A 22,964-nucleotide genomic window follows, 5' to 3' on the forward strand; every position below is an offset into this window, starting at 1 on the left:
AGGTTGGATGAACAAATCCGAATCAACTCTAATCTTGTTGCAGAAATCGCAATACTTAAGGATTTGAAATCTATCAAAATTCCTTTGATGGATTTGAATAACTCCAGTTGTTCTTCTATGAAGAACAGTCATAAGTCAGATGATAAACAACGTTCAGATGTTGTGAAAGCTGATATGACTTAGAACTGCTCAGACGAGCTTAAAGATGTTGTCCCTTATTTGTTTTGTGATTCCTCCAATCACTTTCAACATACTTGTACGTCCTTCCAAAAGAGCCTGAAAGTTGCAAGTAATCTTCATAAGAAAACTAAACAACTGGTTGCTTCTCTAAAAGGATGTACAAAACTAACAGGAAACCCTAAACAGGAAAGTACTGATAGTATGGGAGATTTTTCTTTAAAATCAACATCACCCTTTAAATGGTTTCTTGACAGTGGATGTAGCAGACATATGACAGGTGATCTCACATGGTTTGTTTCTTCAAATGACTATGAAGGAGGACCGGTGACATTTGGAGATGGAAGTTGTTTCTACTTAAGCAAGAAATGGACGATCAAACTATCCGGCATACCTGAAATCCATGATGTAGTATACGTAAAAGTTATGACTGCAAATCTTCTTTCTATTAGTCAAATTTGTGACAAAGGCCATCGATTTGTTTTCAATGCAAATGGATGTGACATTGTAGACAAGACTGGGAAATTAATCTTTCAGTGAACTCGTAGCAAAAACAACTGTTATCTTTTGGATACTCAGTTCAGTAGTTATTGCAATTTGACTAAGGTGGAATCTACACATCTTTGGCATGAGCGTTTTTGTCACATCAATTATCGTCTTCTAACTAAGATCATTAACAAAGAACTTGTTAGAGGCGTTCCCAAAATCAATGCAAAGATTGATGGTGTATGTGGTGCTGTCAAAAGGGTAAACAAACGAAAGTTCAGCATAAATCATCTCGAGATATTCTCACTAAATCTCCACTTGATTTAATTCATATGGATCTCTTCGGACCAATTCAACAACCCACGGTTGCTGGTAAGAAGTATGCTTTAGTTATGGTAGATTATTACACCAGGCTCACTTGGATTACATTTCTATCTCATAAGAATGAAACCCTTGGTGAATTCAAGATTATTATTAAAAGAATCCAAAACGAAGAAGGTCGCAAACTAAAGAAAATTAGAAGCGACCGTGGAACTGAATTCAAGGATACTAAGGTGTTTGAATTTTGTGACGAACTGGAGATCATTCAACAATATTCACCACCCATCACTCCTCAAGCAAATGGAGTTGCAGAAACAAAAAAATAGGAACATTCAGGAAATGGCCAAGGTAATGCTCCATAACAAAAACTCACCATTAATATTTTGTGGAGAAGATGTCTTTACAGCATGCTATTTGATCAACCGTTTTTACCTACGGTCTAAAACCCTAAACACTCCTTATAAGTTATGGTACGGAAGAAAACCCAACTTGCACTATCTCAGAGTGTTCGTAAGTAAATGCTACATTCTAAAAGATCGAGAACAGAGAGGGAAATTTGATACCAAAAGTGTTGAAGGTATCTTTCTTGGGTATGCTTCTGATAGCCGTGGTTTTCGAGTATTTAATCTCAGAAGCCAGGTCATGATGGAATCTGCTAATGTTATCATCGATGATATTAGTAATTTTCATCATGATAATCCTCCTGCTGAATTGCCTCCAACTGAGACAATTGAGAAAGTCAAAGAAATCCCAAATTCATTTGAAGTTATCCCAACTGTTATTGATCCTGATATTTCTAGTGACGAGAGGAATGGCACTGATGAATCCATTCCTGACGAACAAGAACGTGTCCCTCCACGACACCTATGGGTTCCAAGGAATCATGATCCCAATAGTATTATTGGAGGAAGAGATTCTACAGCTAAGACAAGAGGACAACTTCAAAATATTTGCAATTTTGGTTGTTATCTTTCACAAGTAAAACCAAGAAATGTTGATGAATCTCTTAGCGATCCCTTTTGGCTGAATGCAATGCATGAAGAGTTAAATCAATTACAAAGACAAGACGTATGGGAACTTGTACCTTGTCCCTCCAATATTAATATTGTTGGTACTAAATGGATATTCAATAATAAGTCTGATGAATTTGGCACAATTGCCAGAAATAAAGCCAGACTTGTCGCTCAAGGATATTCACTGATTGAAGGTATCGACTTTGACGAAACCTTTGCTCTTGTGGCATGTCTTGATTCCATTCGACTATTATTATCCGATGCTTGTTTTCTTAAGGTTAAGTTGTTCCAAATGGATATAAAATCCGCATTCCTAAATGGAATTTTAAAGGAGGAAGTCTATGTCGCTCAACCTAAGGGTTTTAAAAATCCTGATTTCCCAGATCATGTTCTTAAGCTCAAAAAGGCATTATATGGGTTAAAACAAGCACCTAGAGCCTGTTTCGAAAAACTTACCACTTCTCTTATTAGGAAAGGTTTTTCAAGAGGCGGAGCTGATAAAACTTTGTTTACCAAATGGAGTGGGAATGATTTTGTCATTGCTCAAGTCTATGTAGATGATATCATCTATGGTTCAACTTCTGAAAAACTTGCAAAGGATTTCCAAGTCTCTCTTGCTAAAGAATTTGAAATGAGCAATGCTGGTGAATTGAAGTTCTTCTTAGGATTACAAATTCAACAACATAAGGATGGAATTTACTTATCCCAAGAAAAATATGCAAAGGATCTTGTCTCAAGGTTCGGTCTGGATAAGTCAACTCCAAAACTGACACCTATGCCCACTACTGGTAAACTGCACAGAGATGAGAAAGGAGTAAAAGTGGATCAAAAATTGTATCGATCCATTATTGGTAGCCTTTTATATATTACAGCTACTAGACCTGATATTTCTTTTAGTATTGGTTGTTGTGCTAGATTTCAGGCTAATCCAAAGGAATCTCATCTTGCAGCTGCAAAAAGGATCATTCGATATGTCAATCACACTGTCAGGTATGGTCTATCTTACACTTTTGATACTAACACTGACCTTTCTGCTTATTCAGATGCTGATTGGGCGGGATGTGTAGAAGACAGAAAAAGTACATCAGGGGATTTCTACTACGTAGGACTGAATCTTGTGCCTTGGCATAGCAAGAAACAGAATTCACAATCCCTGTCTACATGTGAAGCAGAATATATTGCTGCTATCCAAATTTTCCAGTTTGCATATCCCACTGGGAAAATCTGCTCATTTTGCCGCTCATTATCTTTGTCTTTACATTACTAACAGAACTGTCAAAACACCATCTAAACTCGTAGGCATGAACGATACCCGCTACAATCTAAACTCCACAATATTTATGCAGATTATTTTCAGTCTTGGAAGGAGAGAGAAGTTCTGAAAATCGGGAGATAAATTGGATTTAACTCTTTAATTCAGCTTAATTGTCAGAATTTTGAATCTCTATTTCTATTTCTATTTTTATGATTATTATTTGATTTACTTGATTACAAAATATCTTTTCTGATCATGATAAATTACGATTAATTCAGTATGTTATATGTGATATAACTTATTTACCATAAAACTCTTGTTATTATTATTTCATGTGTGTTGTAAAACTTTGTTTCTTTGTTTCCTATTCTAGTTTGTGTTAGTTAAGTTTCTTATCATGAAAGCTTACACTATTTTTTAGGTTTTTCTTGATTCCATTGTGGGTAACCAGTGGTGGCTTAATCATAGATGATATTATCTTCTGATTCAAAGGAAGTTGTGTTATTCTATTCCATAGCAGTGGTGCTAGCTTTCTCCATTTTGAGGATTGTTCAAACTGGTAGGCAGAAGTTGTACTCCAATGTTACAAACCACCTAGAGACATCTTTTCATCACGAAAATCTTCATCGTACTGTTCAAGTTTTGCAAGGTAGTGAATTAGATCTAGGATCAGTGATTTTGACTCCAAGATATTTCAAATTTCAATATCGCAATCAATGCAATATTTTTAAGAAGTTTTAGATACCAACTTTATTTTGTATATTCGAATCCTTATTTTCCTTTTCCTAAGCCACTCAAAGATTTTATCCATTATTTTTAGGATTCACCCAAACTATATATACTCTTTACTATTTAAGCACATGCAACCATCGATTATTCAAAACCCTAATCTTAGTCAAAAAAATCTCAATCTTCATCATAACTTTGTCAAACCTTTTCATATCAATGTCTCAAGTTGTCAATACTCAACTCAATATCGTAACTCAATGTATAACTTTAAACTGTTAAGATCGATACTTCTAATATGAGAAAGAGAACTGAAGGTACTAAAAAAGATGTCAATACTGCTGATAAATGGTCCACTACAGTCCTAGGGAAAAAAATTTCCCAAGGATATGATGGAAATAAAGATATCCATAGAAGGTATTAATACCTTGTGGAGAAGATACATATAAAAAAAAAATTAGGATCATGGGTCATAATATCCATCTTATCGAAAATTCAATTGAAGAGGAACAAAATGAGGTTATTAGTAGATGTCCTTGGCTCATTAGTGGATCTCTATTTGTTTGTTTTTTAGTTTACAAAAGGTTATATTGAAAAAATGAAAAATATGTACAAAGACCAGAAACAACCTACACAAAAGTTACATGTGAGCGAAAGTATCCCAGTGAAACAAAATATGGTTTGCATCATAACCCCTAAAAACATCACTATCCAACAACCAAAGAACAATTGTTTACTTAACAGTCATTATCAGTTCTTTGATATCCTTTTCCCTTCCCCCAAAACCCCTCTTACTTCTTTCTTTCCAAAGATGCCACATAGCTGCATAAATTACCTTCCACCAGATCACTCTGCATCTCCCAGAAAGGTTATTCATTCTCCAGGACTCAAAAAATCTTTTTACAGTATTAGGAGCAACCCAAGCCACATTAAAAGTATTAAAAAAGTGAGACTAAACATCATAATCATATGAACAACTAACCAACAGATGATCAGCTGTTTCATTCTCTCTTTTACACATCACACACACTTCACTTTGAATCTCTACACCCCTCTTTCTTAACACATTATAAGTTGGTAAAGAATCATGAAAGTTTGCCGAAAGCATGAAGATCACCTTAGGAGGGATATTCTTCTTCCATAAAAATTTATCAAACTCCCAGTTTTCTTCATTGTCCACCTGCAGTTCATAGCACTTCTCTACAGAGAACCCATCTGTAAATTTAATCACATCCTCAGCATCATTTAGACTATGAACAGGTCCCAGCTCATTACATAACATGTCCCACTCCAGCTGCTCATCAAAATACCATCTTCTTCTAGTATTGCACTGTAAAACACCATCCACAATCATCTCTGCCACTGTATCTTGTTTATTGCTGCACACTTTATAAATTGTAGGAAATCTTTCCTTCAATGGTTTATTAGAAGTCTATTTATCTAACCAAAATCTTATTGACTTTCCCATTATTCAACTTAAACACCTTATACTTCTGCAAAAAATAAGAAGAATCAATGATACTTTTCCACATACTTCTGCCAATAGGAGTTGCATCATTAGTTGGCATGTACACCTCCTCATTGTTCTTAAGCTTATGTTGCACCATTTTTCTCCACAATGCTTTCCTTTCTTTTGCATACCTCCAAACCCATTTAGCCCTTAGTGCCTTACTCGTGATCTCAAATTCTTTACACACAATCCTCCTTTGTTATGTGGCTTGCAATTTTTCTTCCAAGAGACTCAACACATTTTTCTCCTATTATCATTTGAATTCCACAGAAAATTCCTCATCAACCTTGTGAGCTTCTGTTCCATACTTGCAGGCATTTTTATCAAGGACAGGAAGTAAATAGGCAGACTTGATAAACAACTTTTAATAAGCACCAATCTCCCAGCTTTGTTCAGAATTTTTTTCTTCCAATTAACTAATTTCACCTCCATTCTTTGAATTACTTCATCCCAAATATAAGTACATCTTGCAGTTGCCCCCACAGGTAAACCCAAATACTTAAAAGGAAATTTCTCAACCTTACACCCCAACACTCACACTAATCATAGATCTCTTTTATAGATTCAATCTCATTCTTGTCAGCATTTCAAAAGTAATGAGTATAAGGAGCAATCTTCTTCCGTCCTCTGCATTTCATCAACAAAAATTAATGTATCATCTCCAAATTGTAGATGAGAAATCATAACACCATTTTCAACCACTTGAAAACCATGTAGTTTCCCTCTAGACACGCATCATTAATAAGCTTTGACATCACCTCTGTTAGAGCACTGCTCGGTCGAACTCGCATGCGCTATCTCAAGCATGTTTGTCAATGTTAGTGATCAAAACGATTTCTAGTCTAATATAGCTAAGTCTCGGACTAGGATAGATAGTGTAGTTGAGCTCAAGAACTCCAAGGAAATCATCATACAAGACGAAGAACTACTCAAGGAACTGGTGGAACTTCGTTGACTAAAAGGTATGTGGAGACTTGAACTTATCTATCACTCAAAAGTCTATCTACTCTATCTCCTATTTTGATACAAAATTCATTTTGCTAAATAGACTTTGATTATACACATTTGCTATTTCGAGCCGAGTTTATCTCGCTTATCTATTTCTCGAAATACGTGTTGGTAAGCTGTCGCTTTGGACAAGTTCATCTTTACCTAGTGACGAAAGTCATGTTATGTTTCAATCACTTTGAAAATGGCTTTGATGAAAAATGGTTTGTGAATAACAACTATATAACTTCCTCTAAGAATGTTTCAATGATTGAAATGAGAGTTTAGATTATATAACCAATGTTGGATATAAGCATTGTGTGGTAACACATACATGTATAAGTCCTTACTCCTTGAACCAAAGTATGCGTACTTTGTTGATCAGGAAAACCGTAACAAGAGTTGTGAACTCAGTCTGCGAACCCAGACCGCGTACTGGCGGAAGTTTTCATCCCGAGAAAATCTGGTGGAGTTTGTGAAGTCCTTCCGGGAACTTAAGTCCGCGAACTAATTCCGCGTACTTGAGTTGGTTATATCTAAAGACGATTATTTGTGAACTTATATTTATATTAACTAAGGAATGCAAGTTTGCAAACCGTGGCTATACAGTTCATGAATCGATTCGAGTGAATCAAATCGTTTTTGCTTTAATTGTGTCTTGTATACTTCTATAAGATTTATACAATTGAACAACTTTCTAACTAGTTCATTTGAGTCATTTGAACTAGTTATGGTGAAGAAGAATATGGTTGATATGAAAGAGCTCATATGCTAACCATTTGGTTAACTATTGTTGAACCAACAAATGTACATGTTTGGGTACGGTTACACAAACCTAAAATCGTGCATTTCATTTGTGTGTAACAAGATAAGTTTTCGATCCAACGGTTGAAAGATATTAGCTTGAATCTAATCAGGTTTTCATCTAACGTTGAATCTTGAATGCTTTGTTACTAAGCTAACATTGATTGCAAACCCTAATTTGAAAGACTATATAAGGGAGAACTCTATCAAATGGGAAACCTAATACCCACACCTCTTGTGATACTATTTGTATTAGCTAGAGTCGATTCTCCTTTAACCTTAGGTTTCTTCTCAAGACCCCGTACAATCGTAAAGCCAGACCCATACTACTTTCTTGTAGTTGTGTGATCTGATCTTGCTGATTCTATCGTGTTTAGTACAATCGTAACGATTGGCTTGATATTAATATCTCTGATAGGCAAGATATAAAAGTAGTCACAAACACCTTCGTCTCATCGTTTGTGATTCCACAATATCTTCTTTCGCCGCGTCGATTAAGATTATTGTGAGGTGATTGATAATACTAGGCTGTTCTTCGGGAATATAAAATCCGGGTTATCGATTGGTTCCTGCTCACCTTGATTTATCAAAATACGGAACAAAAACTTGTAGGTATTTCTGTGGGAGACAGATTTATCTGTTTTCGTAGACTTTTCTGTATGATACATTTTTTTTATTAAAGTCTTCGAATTTGGGTCGTAGCAACTCTTAGTTGTGGGTGAGATAAGCTAAGGGAATCAAGTGTGTAGTATCATGTTGGGATCAGAGACGTAAGGAGCACAACTGTACCTTGGATCAGTGTGAGATTGATTGGGGTTCAACTACATTCCAGACCGAAGTTAGTTTGTATTGGGATAGTGTCTGTAGTAGCTTAATACAGTGTGTGTTCAATCTGGACTAGGTCCCGGGGGTTTTCTGCATTTGCGGTTTCCTCGTTAACAAAATTCTGGTATCTGTGTTATTTCTTTTCCGCATTATATTTTGTTATATAATTGAAATAACCTAGGTTGTGCGTTAAGATCAATCAATTAGAATATCCAACCTTTGGTTGTTGATTTACATTGATTGACACTTGAACATTGGGCTTTGGTACCGTTCAAGTTATTTCACATAATAATCAGGCTCACGGATTTCTATCTGTTCGATTTGCTGATTACACTGTGAAATAGAGATATTAGAACTCCTTGATATACTTTATTAAGATTGAGTCTAGTTGATTCTCTTGAAAGTATATTGGAGTTAGTCCATACAGATTGTTAGTCGAAATATTGGATGTGGTTTTGTACCCCTGCTTTTTCAAATGATATCAGAACAGGCAAACACGTTTAAAGGCCTTACAAGTCTGTGTTTGTAGCGATCTGACTCTATGGATAATGAGAATATCTCCGATAACGCAACATCAGCTCAGAGTCACCCTTGTAAGTTTCAAAGTTCTGAAGCTTTTAAGAAAGACTCTCTCTCTGGTCCGTTGTCTGAATTTGCATTTAACTCGGAGAAATCTCTTGACGAACAGTTGGATGATCTTTCGGATGACATTGACTCAGAAGAAGGACAAAGTCTTGATGAGGAAGTCTCTCAGTATATCAAGTTGTTTGACTGTGACTTGAAAGAAAAGAAGTCAACAACTTGCTTGAGTAAATACATGGCTCCTCTTTGTCAAGAAAACAGAAAATTGAGAAAACTCTTTAAGGAATATGATTGTGGATATAAACTCTTAAATGTATTGTTAAAGATCGTGAAGAAGATGTACGCTCAAAAATGTCCGAATGTGATAATCTTCTGCGAAATCTCTTTGTGTTGAGAGAAAAACTTGCAGAATCTGAAGCAAGATATGACTCTCAACGAAAATGTTTTAATGACAAAGAACTCAGTCTTCTCGCCAAAGAAAAATCCTTAGAGACTGACCTTGATGCTGTTCTTGATAAAGTGAAGTCACTGGAAGAGAATCTGAGTAGATTCAATTCTAGCTCTACAAAATTATCTTTTATGCTTGGAGCATGTAAAGAACATCGTGAAACACGTGGTCTGGTCTATAAAGGAATAGACGCTCCAAAAACTAGTAAGATCAATTTTGTTAAAGCTAATGATAATTCTTCATGTCAGAAACCTTTTGCAGCTTGTAATGACTCTAGAAACAAGGATTTTGCTCCTTCTAAATGTACTCACACGAGAACGGTGAAGAACAATTCTTTTAACTGCTATTATTGCGAAAATAAAAGACATTCTGAGCGAAGATGTCGATTTCGTTTAAGGAATGAAAAACTTCACAACATTCTTGCATGGATGTCTAAAGAAGTTATTAAACATGTCTCTCATATTGTTGGAGTAGAAGGCATTGTCGACAATCAAGAAAAGTTCTGTGATAAGACTTTTCTTAATTGTGTTTTTGAAACAAAAAATACCGACGATGGCAGAAGGGCAACTGACTTCTTAAATAACTCTGAAAAGAGAAAAAGGCATAGGAGAAAGAAAGAAAAGTTGGGTTCCTTTTATCTCCCTAAAGAAGACTGTGGATCCAAGTCTCCTGCTCCAGATTTCATTCATATCAATAATCGAGTCTCAGAGCTTAAGATCAGCATAAACAGACTCAAACGGAGCATCAAAAAGACAAGGAAAGTGGTTGGCTCAGGTATTTCTTGTTTCTCTCTTGATAAAACTCCTTCAAGTAAGTCAAGTGATTTTTCTGTAAATCCCCTTGAAGGAGAGAGAAAAAGAAGTCAATATTGATGAGCAAAATGCTCATCTAAATACAACATGAATTCTCAATGTAGCATTCTTCTTGTAGTCTAAGAAGGATGCTCATAGTCACAAGAAGTGTCTTGAGAATGCTGTCAAGGTTGTATGTTTTCCTTTCATTCTTTTTTTTTTTGATGATCCTAAAATCTGTTGAGCTTTGCTCCAGTTCTTCTCTTGAAGATAATTCTGATCATCCTCTTTTGAGAAAAATTCCCAGTTTTTGTGTGCTTCCTCCAAATAGTTGGTTCTCAACTATTATTCTTGACACAAGAATTTCATTCTTTGTTTAAAATGTCTCTTGAGTTTTCAAGATGCAGTCTAAACTTGGCCTCTATTCTCTTGGTCGCACATTAGGGTCGTGACCACAAGTGCACGAACACCTGACCTGCACGTACGTATACAAGTTTTCCTAGAGTTTTCCATGGAACTTATTTATATACACTTATGTGTCATCTCCTGATACATAGTTCCGTAAGGTCAAAAGGTTCTACCATTTTTTGATGTGCGCAATGAATGGAGGCAACAAAGATGATGAAGTTAAGAAGGGTAAGACTATCGAGTTTCACAAGAATCTTGGTTTCATAACATGCTATCATGCCATTGACCATGAAAACAAACTACCAGTTCAGATGTCTTCACAACTGGTAGGAAATCTTCTTCAAGATTTTAAAGTCGTACGTGAACAACTCGAAATTGCAACAAGGAATCTTGATTTTTTGAAAAACGAACTGAAGAAAGCAACTGAGAAGCTCGTCCTTGTTCAATCTCTAGTTGCTGACCGGGTCTAACGTTTTTTTCAGTTCATGTTCTCTAAAAGAATTTTTACATCTAGTATGTCTTCCGATAAGAATTTTATTTTCTTGTTTTGTTTAGAAGAATAACTAGAGTTTGGAATATCCATTATTGTGATTACACATAGCTATGTCCAACGTTTTCATCTTCATATTTTTAGGTTTGTTTGTTTAAATTCTAAAATAGCTTGGAAGATGATTTTTGCAGTATTAATCCTTATGCTTTTATATATTGCAATTTGTTATGGGATATGTGTGTTTGCGTCCGTCAACTATGATTGTCCCATAACTTGTCAAAAGTTAAGTCTTTCATATGTCGATATGCATGATTGATAAAAGAATGAATGAACTTTTGACATTACAAAAGTTAAGCCTATTATGTCATTAATTGATGGAAGATAGGTTAAAATCTTTTGTTTACGAGGATTATGTCTATTGTATGTCATTGTGAAAATAGTGATGGAAAATATAATGAATCCTTGTGTATTCCGCAGTATTGATCTTCCCCGATCCATATTTTTATGTTTATACTGTGAGGCTCCGTAAATTCTCTTATGTCGAGCATGGACAATTAAATTCATCACTTTTGTAGTAAATTTGATTATATATTTCCGATTCAATTAATCATGAGTTCTCTTGTGATTAGTTTAATTGAGTATTTTTGGATTCAAATTCATATTCGTATGTGATTTGTTATGTCCAAAGAAATCCTTCATTTCTTTTTGAAATTAAATTCGCTCTTGTTGTTCTTTCGGGAATGACATATTATGGGGGAGAGTTCTTAATTGAACTTGTGCTTAATTGCCAAATCTTTGTGGGGAGTGCGGTTGTGGAATATTATAGGGGTTATCTTGTATCTTTATAAACTCCTTGATGAAAGCATTTAGCTTCGGCTATACGATTGCATCTAAATAAGTTGATATGTGCTTTGTTTTGGTCATGAAATATCTCTTTTGGAAATTTCATTAGGATCCCTTTTTCGTACCTTTGCCAATTTTATTGACAAAAAGGGGGAGAATTAATATGTAGTTCACACTACAAATACATATGGTTTTCGGATCATTATGTAAAGGGGAGTGGTTTCCATGAGAGATGGAGTATTGACTAAGGGGAAGTGATACATATCACCATAGTATTGTTGTCGAAGTTGTGATTCAATTGAACTTTGATGTTGTATAATAATACTATGACACTGTATAACAATGATTGGGAATACTTGTTTTCTCATTGTTATAGCTACGGATTTTCAAGAACGATGATGCTGAACTTACAATCTTTGGGATCGTTGGAGTACTTGGAAGTGACGAATATTTCGAGTAATGTTGAAGATTAGGCATGTTGAATAGGAGCTACAAAGGTTTATTCATTTATTTTTGTATTCCATATGTATTGGTAGTTTTGTCACTAAAATTGACAAAGGGGGAGATTGTTAGAGCACTGCTCGGTCGAACTCGCATACGTTGCTATCTCAAGCATGTTTGTCAATGTTAGTGATCAAAACTATAAGTCTTGATTTCTAGTCTACTATAGATAAGTCTCGGACTAGGATAGAAAGTGTAATTGAGCTCAAGAACTCCAGGGCAATCATCATACAAGACGAAGAACTACCCAAGGAACTGGCGGAACTTCATCGAATAAAAGGTATGTGGAGACTTGAACTTATCTATCACTCAAAAGTCTATCTACGCTATCTCCTATTTTGAGACAAAAGTCGTTTTTCTATATAGACTTTGATTATACACATTTGCTATTTCGAGTCGAGCTTATCTCGCTTATCTATTTCTCGAAATACGTGTTGGTAAGCTTTCGCTTTGGCCAAGTTCATCTTTACCTAGTGGCGAAAGTCATATTATGTTTCAATCACTTTGAAAATGGCTTTCACGAAAAATGGTTTGTGAATAACAACTATATAACGTCCTCTAAGAATGTTTCAATGATTGAAATGAGAGTTTAGATTATATAACCAATGTTGGATATAAGCATTGTGTTGTAACACATATATGTATAAGTCCTTACTCCTTGAACCAAAGTATGCGTATTTTGTTGATCAGGAAAACCGGAACAAGAGATGTGAACTCAATCCGCGAACCCAGACCACATACTGGCAGAAGTTCTCATCCCGAGAAAATCAGCTGGAGTTTGTGAACTCCTTCCGGGAACTTAAGTCCGAGAACTAAGTATAAGTACTTGAGTTGGTTATATTTAAAGACGATTATTTGTGAACTTATATTTACATTAACTAAGAAATGCAAGTTTGCAAACCGTGGCTATAAAGTTCATGAATCGATTCGAGTGAATCAAATCGTTTTTGCTTCAATTGTGTCTTGTATACTTCTATAAGATTTATACAATTGAATAACTCTCTAACTAGTTCATTTGAGTCATTTGAACTAGTTATGGTGAAGAAGAATATGGTTGATATGAAAGTGCTCATATGGCTTACCATTTGGTTAACTATTGTTGAACCAACAAATGTACATGTTTGGGTACGGTTACACAAACCTAAAATCGTGTGTTGCATTTGTGTGTAACAGGTTAAGTTTTCGATCCAACGGTTGAAAGATATTAGCTTGAATCTAATCAGTTTTTCATCTAACGGTGAATATTGAATGCTTTGTTACTAAGATAACATTGATTGCAAACCCTGATTTGAAAGACTATATATGGGTGAACTCTAGCAACTGGGAAACCTAATCCCCGCACCTCCTGTGATACTAGTTGTATTATCTAGAGTCGATTCTCCTTTAACCTTAGGTTTCTTCTCGAGACCCTGTAGGTTAACGACTTGAAGACTTAATTGGGATTGTGAAGCCAGACCGATACTATTTTTCTTGTAGTTGTGTGATCTGATCTTGCTGATTCTATCGTGTTGAGTACAATCGTAACGATTGGCTTGAGATTAATATCTCCGATAGGCAAGATATAAAAGTAGTCACAAACATCTTCGTCTCATCGTTTGTGATTACACAATATCTTCTTTCGTCGCGTCGATTAAGATTATTATGAGGTAATTGATAATACTAGGTTGTTCTTCGGGAATATATGTCCGGGTTATCAATTGGTTCTTGTTCACCTTGATTTATCAAAATACGGAACAAAAACTTGTAGGTATTTATGTGAAAGACAGATTTATCTATTATCGTAGACTTTTCTGTGTGATACAGATTTGTTCATTATAGTCTTCGACTTTGGGTCGTAGAAACTCTTAGTTGTGGGTGAGATCAGCTAAGGGAATCAAGTGCGTAGTACCCTGCTGGGGTCAGAGACGTAAGGAGCGCAACTGTACCTTGGATCAGTGTGAGATTGATTGGGGTTCAACTACAGTCCACATCGAAGTTAGTTTGTAGTAGGCTAGTGTCTGTAGCGGCTTAATACAGTGTGTGTTCAATCTGGACTAGGTCCCGGGGGTTTTCTGCATTTGCGGTTTCCTCGTTAATAAAATTCTGGTGTATGTGTTATTTATTTTTCGCATTATATTTTTTTATATAATTGAAACATCACAGGTTTTGCGTTAAGATCAATCAATTAGAATATCCAACCTTTGGTTGTTGATTTACATTGATTGACACTTGAACATTGGTTTTTGGTACCGTTCAATTTATTTCACATAATAATCAGGCTCACGGATTTCTATTTGTTCGATTTTCTGATTACATTGTGAAATAGAGATATTAGAACTCCTTGATATACTTTATTAAGATTGAGTCTAGTTGATTCTCTTGAAAGTATATTGGAGTTAGTCCATACAGATTGTTAATCGAAATATTGGGTGTAGTTGTTGTACCCTCGCTTTTTCAACCTCCACCACAAGCATAAATAGAAATGGAGACAAAGAATCTCCCTGTCTCAAACCCTTTGAAGGCTTAAATTTTTCAGTAGAGCTACCATTCACCTAGAACTGAAATGTTTGAAGAAAAATGCACCACTTCATCCAAGAAATCCACTTCCTCCCAATACCATGCTTCTCAAGAATCATCAATAAAGACCTCCACTTCACATGATCAAAAACTTTTTCCATATCTATTTTACAAAGAACACAAGGAATCTTACTCTTAAGCCTACTATCAATGCACTCACCTGCAATCAAAACACCATCCAAGATTTGCTTCTTCTTAATAAATGCACCTTGACAGTCTGAGACCAAATTATGCATCACCTTCTTCAATCTATTTTCCAAAACTTTTGATAAAATTTTATAAGCACTGCCAAGCAAGCTTAGAGGCCTATAATCCTTTGGAGTACATGAATCTTCTTTCTTAAGAATTAATGTAATGAAGGAGCAATTCAATCTCCAATCCCAAGTACCATTTCTACTAAATTCCTCCATCAAACCCGTGAAATCTTTCTTTATAATCTTCCAACAATGCCTGTAAAACTCCATAGAGAAGCCATCTGGCCCTGAATATTTATTAGCTCCAAGGTGTTTAATTACATCATACACTTCTGCCTCAGTAAACTCTTTCTCCAACTACATCTTCTCTTCCTTAGCAATCCTGTTAAAAGGTAAGTTATCCAAAGAAAAAACTACATCACTGTTCTCAGTAAACAATTCTTCATAAAAATTCCTCATTTCCAGTTTAATACTTCCCTGATGAAAACGTTCAATCCCATCAATCTCAAGCTTTGCAATTGTGTTTCTCTTCTTTCTTGTATTGGCAATTCTATGAAAGTAAGCTGTATTAGAATCCCCCCATCTAAAATTGTTTTGTTTTGCTCTCACATGCCATTTTCTAGCCTCCATATCTTTTAAAGTCTTCAATTTCACCAAACATTTCATTCTTTCTTCAAACTGCTCATCAGTCAAAAGCAAAGTTTCTTCCATCTGATCTAAAAGATCAATCTTTGCAGTCAGTTCTTTATTCTCCTTTTTAATACCCCCAAACTATTTTCTGCTCCAATCTTTTTAAAAAAGAACTTTAAGTTTTGTAATTTCTTAAAGAAAATAAAACTTGGTTTACCTGTGTACACCATTTCCCCCCACCATTCCTCCATTTTCTTAAGAAAATCTTTGTGAAGTAACCAACCATTCTCAAATTCGAAGTAAGGCTTACACTTGATATTAGGCTTAGACATCAACATGATAGGTTTATGATCATAAATGACCCTAGTTAATGCAATCTGAATAGACTCAGGAATCAATAAATCCAAATCTACACTTAACAGAAACCTATCTAACATGCAAAGTAATGGCTACTTTTGCATGTTAGACCAAGTGAAAGCTCTTCCTATCAAATGCATGTCCACCATCTCTTGAGTTGTGAATGAAATTATCAAGAAAAGAATTATTTCTGCTATCTCCCTCACCTCTATTTCTTTCATTTTCACTTCTCACTGCATTCATATCCCCAGCAAAGCAAATTGGACCACTCCACCAAATACTCACCTCCTCCAAATCCCTCCAAAACTCAGCCCTTTTATTATACCCACAAGGAGAGTAAAAATTACAGACACCCCATTTAAAACCACAGATTTTAGAAGTAAAAACAGTTAATATATTATTCATAACAATTATCTCACTGTCCTTCACCAATTTATTCTTATTCTAAATTGAGAGAAGTCCCCCACTATTTCCACTGCTACCAACAGAAGGTAAATACAACCAATCAAAATCATCATCAAACCAAACCTGCCTTACTAGCCACCTACTCATCTTCATAATCTTTGTCTCCTGAATTAAACACACATCACATTTTTTATTCCAAATTAGATTTTTTAAGGCATTCATTTTATCAAACGCATTCAACCTTCGAACATTCCATCTTATGATTTTAAGATCCAATAACAACTTCATCTTGATTGGTGACATCATTCCTTCCTTGCATCTGAGCTGAATCTTCAACTTCAACTAACACCAGCTCCTGCGTCCAATTTTCATCTATTCTCTCTACATCTTCAATATTTTTCTCTGCATTTTCCTTTAGAAATATTTCTTTGTACTTCAAGACTTGTTTCATCACCACATATTTTAACACTTGTTTATTGTCGTCGCATAAACCTTCGTAAGCACAACAATAAAGTAACATCAATTCAGCCGCTTCCAATACTTTTCCATACTTTCTGTGTGTGATAATTGAACATCCCCCAACTTCGATGCCACCTTGTTTTCTATATCAGAGAGCATATCTCAATCACTTCCGCATGAGTATTCACCATCTGGCCTGACCCTTCACTTAATTCCTCCATCTGGGAAAAGATTGAAGCATTTGAATTCAAATTTATACTATCAACGGTCGAATTTTGACCGAAGACCACCATTTGACCAGTATTGGATCATGTCTTTCTTTTGGGCTTATAAACCCAATTCCTTAAATCAGAACCACTTTCATTTTCAGCTCCTTCTACATCATCCGACTCACCCTTAGTATCTGACTCACCTTCATCTGAACTTTCTAAAACTAACTCCTGATTTCGCGCCACCAGCTCAGCATTAACAACATTTTTGAATTTTGAAAATCCCATAACAGCTGCGTCAAACTTACCCAATTCACTGCGATAATCAAGGTTATTCAGCTTGATTTTCTCTGCGTAATTATGCTCTCATTCCACCGTCAGCACCACCTTCTCCTCGTCCACCTCCGTCACCAACACCATTGGAATCCGGCTGAGATTACCAGTCACAGGAACCCTAAAGAAATGAAACCCTTCTAACTTTAGCGTTTCTGTTGGTATCATATTGAACTCCCCTGCATACAATTCATTGCCTATTTTTCCAAAACAACCGAAGTCTATTTAGATTTATGCAATCCTCTAACTTTCAACCAATGAACGGATTCATTTGTCTTGCTTACATCGAAAGTTGAACCTTCCATCAACCTTGTCTTACTTCTCTGCAAATCCTTTGTCTCATGACTTCTTATAGATCCTCCACCATTGATTGCAAAAGAGAAATCTATTCCTTTATACCTCCACCTTAATGGCTTCAAAAGCTGCTTCCATTCCTCTTATTTCAATAACATCAGTCCTTCTAACTCATTAACTAAATAAATTTTAATATATATTCTAATACCCGGCTCCCTTTTGATCAAAATAGATACATGGTTCCAACTTAACTTGCTTGATAAGACTACCAATCCCAGCCTTGTAATCTTAGATTTGATAACCTCACCTCCCTCTGGTAACAACCTCAAAAAATCTGCAGGCTTTGGCAGTACTTGTTCCACCCTCTTCAAACCTTCCTTCTCCATATAGCAAACTAATACTTCTGCTAGTATTGACCAACAACTTTATCCCCACTTGGAATGTGAAAAAGCGGGGGTACAACAACTACACCCAATATTTCTCTTAGCAATCTGTATGGACTAACTCCAATATACTTTTAAGAGAATCAACTAGACAGTCAGACTCAATCTTAATAAAATTATATCAAAGAGTTATGTCTCTCTTTCTCGATTCAATACTTACTCAAGAAAATAGAAATCTGCGAGTCTAATTGAATACAAGAAAAAACACTTGAAAGGTACCAAAGATCTATGTTCAAGGATCAATCAATTTCAATCAACAACAAAAGGTTGGATTTCCCAATTGATTGATTCAAACGCAGAACCTGTGATATTTCAATTATATAACAAAATATAATGCAGAAAAGAAATAACACAGACACCAGAAGTTTTGTTAACGAGGAAACCGCAAAAGCAAAAAAAAAACGGGACCTAGTCCAGATTGAACACACACTGTATTAAGACGCTACAGACACTAACCTACTACAAACTAACTTCGGTCTGGACTGTAGTTGAACCCCAATCAATCTCACACCGATCCAAGGTACAGTTTCGCTCCTTACGTCTCTGACCCCAGCAGGATACTATGCAATTGATTCCCTTAGCTGATCTCACCCACAACTAAGAGTTTCTACGACCCAAAGTCGAAGACTTTAATAAACAAATATGTATCACACATAAAAGTCTATGGTAATAGATAAATCTGTCTCCCACAGAAGTACCTACTAGTTTTTGTTCCGTATTTTGATAGATCAAGGTGAACAGGAACCAATTGATAACCCGAACTTATATTCCCGAAGAACAGCCTAGTATTATCAATCACCTCACAATAATATTAATCGACTAGCGAAAGAAAATATTGCGAAATCACAAACGATGAGATGAAGGTGTTTGTGACTTCTTTTATATCTTGCCTATCGGAGAAATCAATCTCAAGCCAATCTTACGATTGTACTTAGTACGATAGAAAAAACAAGATTAGATCACGCAACTACAGAGAAAATAGTTGGGTCTGGCTTCACAATCCCAATGAAGTCTTCAAGTCATTAACCTACAGGGTCTCGAGAAGAAACCTAAGGTTAAAGGAGAATTGACTCTAGCTAATACAACAAATATCACATAAAAGGTGTGGGGATTAGGTTTCCCAGTTGCTAGAGTCCTCCTTTATATAGACTTTCAAATCAGGGTATGCAATCTAAGTTACCTTGGTAACAAAGCATTCAATATTCACCATTAGATGAAACCTGATTAGATTCAAGCTAATATCTTTCAACCGTTAGATCGAACTTAGCTTATTACACACAAATGAAATGCATGTTTATTTAGGTTTGTGTAACCGTACCCAAACATGTACACTTAGTTGGTTCAACAGTAGTAAACCAAATGGTTATCCATATGAGCACTTCCATATCAACCATATTCTTCTTTACCACAACTAGTTCAAATGAATCAAATGAACTAGTTAGAGAGTTGTTCAATTGCTTAGATCTTATAGAAGTATTCAAGACATAATCGAAGCAAAAACAATTTGATTCACTCGAATCAATTTATGAACTTTATAGCCACGGTTTGCAATTATGCATTCCTTAGTTTATATAAGTTTAAGTTCACGAATAATCGTTTTTAAAAAATAACCAATCTAAGTACGCGAACTGGTACGCGGACTTAAGTACCCGGAATGAGTTTGTTTTTAGTTCACAAACTCCAGCAGATTTTCATGGGACGTGAACTTCCGATGGTGAGCGTACTGGTACGCGGACTTTAGTTCTGGTTTTCCTGAGCAGCAAAGTACGCATACTTTGGTTCAAGGAATAAGGACTTACACACATATGTGTTACCACACAATGTTTATATCCTTCCAAGGTTATATATTCTAAACTCTCATTTCAATCATTGAAACATTCTTAGAGGATGTTATATGGTTGTTATTCACAAACCATTTTTCATCAAAGACAATTTCAAGTAATTGAAACTTAATATGACTTTCGTCATTAGTAAAGATTAACTTGGCCAAAGCGAAAGCTTACCAACACATATTTCGAGAAATAGATACGCGAGATAAACTCGTCTCGAAATAGCAAATGTGTATAATCAAAGTGTATATAGCAATACGACTTTTGTCTCAATATAGGAGATAGAGTAGATACACTTTTGAATGATAGATAAGTTCAAGTTCCATATACCTTTTAGTCGATGAAGTTCCACAAGTTCCTTGAGTAGTTCTTCGTCTTTGTATGATGATCGCCAAGGAGTCTTGAGCTCAACTACACTTTCTATCCTAGTCCGAGACTTAGCTATAAGTAGACTAGAAATCAAGACTTATAGTTTTGATCACTAACATTGACAAACATGCTTGAGATAGCAACGCATACGAGTTCGACCGAGAAGTTCCCTAAAAATCTCCCCCTTTATCAATTTTAGTGACAAAAAACTATCAACACATATGGAATACAAAATAAATAATAAACTTTGTAGCTTCTCTTCCACATTCTGATCTCCTTTGTTCTGCAACATTACTCGAAATCTTCGTCACTTCCAAGTACTCCAATGATTCCAAAGATTGTAAGTTGGTATCATCGTTGTTGAAAATATGTAGCTATAACAATGAGAAAACAAGAATTCTCACTCATTGTTAACAGTGTCATAGTATTATTATACAACATCAAAGTTCAATTGTATCACAACTTCGACAACAAAACTATGGTGATATGTATCACTCCCCCTTAGTCAATACTTCATCTCACATGGAAACCACTCCCTCTTACATAATGATCCGAAAACCATATGTATTTGTAGTGTGAACTACACATTAATTCTCCCCCTTTTTGTCAATAAAATTGGCAAAGGTACGAGAACTAGTGGGATCCTAATGAAATTTCCATAGTGACATTTCATGACCAAAAGAAAGCACATACCAACTTTTTAGATGCAATCATATAGCCGAATCTAAATGCTTTCATCAAGGAGTTTATAAAGATACAAGATAACTCCTATAATATTCCACAGCCGCACTCCCCACAAAGATTTGGCAATTAAGCAAAAGTTCAATTAAGAACTCTCCCCCATAAAATGTCATTCCCGAAAAAACAACAAGAGCGACCTTACTTTCACAAGAAAAGAAGGATTTCTTTGGACATAACAAATTACATACGAATATGAATTTGAATCCAAAAAATACTCAATCAAATTAACCACGAGAAAACCCATGATTAATTTAATCGGAAATGCTCAACATACGAGAACTTACGGAGCCACACGGTATATACATAAAAATATGGATCAGGAAAGATCAACACTGCATAATAGACAAGGATTCATTCTATTTTCCATCACTATTTGCACAATGACATATAATAGACATAATCCTCGTAAACAAAAGTTCATCCTATCTTCCATCAATATTTCCATAATGACTTACAATAGGCTTAAAACTTTTGTAATGTCAAAAGTTCATTCATTCTTTTATCAATCATGCATATCGACATATGAAAGACTTAACTTTTGACAAGGTATGGGACAAACATAGTTCACGGACGCAAACACACATATCCCATAACAAATTGCAATATATAAAACCATAAAGATTAATACTGTAAAAATCATCTTCCAAACAATTTTAGAATTTAAACCAATAAACCTAAAAACATGAAGATGAAAACGTTGGACATAGCTATGTGTAATCTCAATAATGGCTATTCCAAACTCTAGTTATTCTTCTAAATAAAACAAGAAAAGAAGATTTACTAGACAAATAAAATCAATGTTCATTGAGAACCTCATACTTTTCAATAAATCCATCAAAGAAGGTATCACTGATTTCCTTTACTCTCTTGACCGTAGAAACTCCATGTTCGTGAGTTAATATACTAACCTTACGATCAACAACCCGAGCAAGTTGTCTAGCCTTGACACAGTCCATGATGAGCTTTTTCTGATTCTGTATCAGAATATTTTGATTAGCAAGGATTATGGCCTGACCATCTAAGAGTTTGTTTATTTGCAGTTGAAGATTTGCAAACTCGACCGTTGAATCGTTTTGAAAACGAGTTAAATCCTTGAAAGAATCATCAATCCAGGAGTTGTGGTCCTTCCTTGCAAGAATCTTCTTTAGAACCAGCTCTTGAATCGACTCACATCCTTGAGTGTCTTCCTCCATATCAAGATGCACAATCTCTTGATATTTTGCAGAGTTCTCCATATAACTTTTGTTAGGGATGGATTAATACAATATAAGAAGTATATGTATTAATAGAAGACACTTCTCATTAAGGAAAACCTATGAAATCACAGGAGTAGGACACAGACGTTCACGGAAGTATACAAGAGAAATATGGAAACAGAAATCCAATAAGAATAAACAAAATGTTTGTCAATATATCTCAATAATCTTTAAATTAGAGCCTGAGTTATGTTAGTTACATATCTCAGATTGATTGACAAAAGAGAAACAACAAAAAAATATACAACAATTCTTGAGACTCCCATATCATCATCCTTGTACTTTCTCAAGATAGATTCAAGGATGGGGTTACCTAGAGTTAGGTAAAGGAGTGAGAATTGATCTCGGACTGTACTTGAACCCTAATAAATTTCACATTGATCCAAGGTACAGTTGTGCTCCGTATGTCTATGATCCCAGCAGGATACTACGCACTTGATTTCCTTAGATGATCTCACCCACAACTAAGAGTTGCTACGACCCAAAGTTGAAGACTTTAATAAACAAATATGTATCACACAGAAAAGTCTACGGTAATAGATAAATCTATCTCTCACTGAAATACCTACGAGTTTTTGTTCCATCTTTTGATAAATCAAGGTGAACAGGAACCAATTGATAACCCGGACTTATATTCCCGAAGAACAGCCCAGAATTATCAATCACCTCAAAATAATCTTAATCGACTAGCGAAAGATGATATTGCGGAATCACAAACGATG

General features: G+C 35.4%; 1 protein-coding gene across 1 annotated transcript; it reads right to left on the reverse strand.

The window, feature by feature from the left end:
* Positions 1-14,698: 14,698 nt before the first annotated feature.
* On the reverse strand, positions 14,699-16,309 carry LOC113295335. Its single transcript, XM_026543678.1, has 4 exons — positions 16,111-16,309; positions 15,765-15,956; positions 15,340-15,633; positions 14,699-15,204 (listed from the first exon to the last, which is right to left on the reverse strand). Exons 1-4 carry the CDS (start codon positions 16,307-16,309, stop codon positions 14,699-14,701), a joined length of 1,191 nt encoding a protein of 396 aa, XP_026399463.1.
* Positions 16,310-22,964: the final 6,655 nt, after the last annotated feature.

This window comes from Papaver somniferum, chromosome 7 (genome assembly GCF_003573695.1).
Source record: "Papaver somniferum cultivar HN1 chromosome 7, ASM357369v1, whole genome shotgun sequence".
NCBI classification, from domain to species: Eukaryota; Viridiplantae; Streptophyta; class Magnoliopsida; order Ranunculales; family Papaveraceae; genus Papaver; species Papaver somniferum.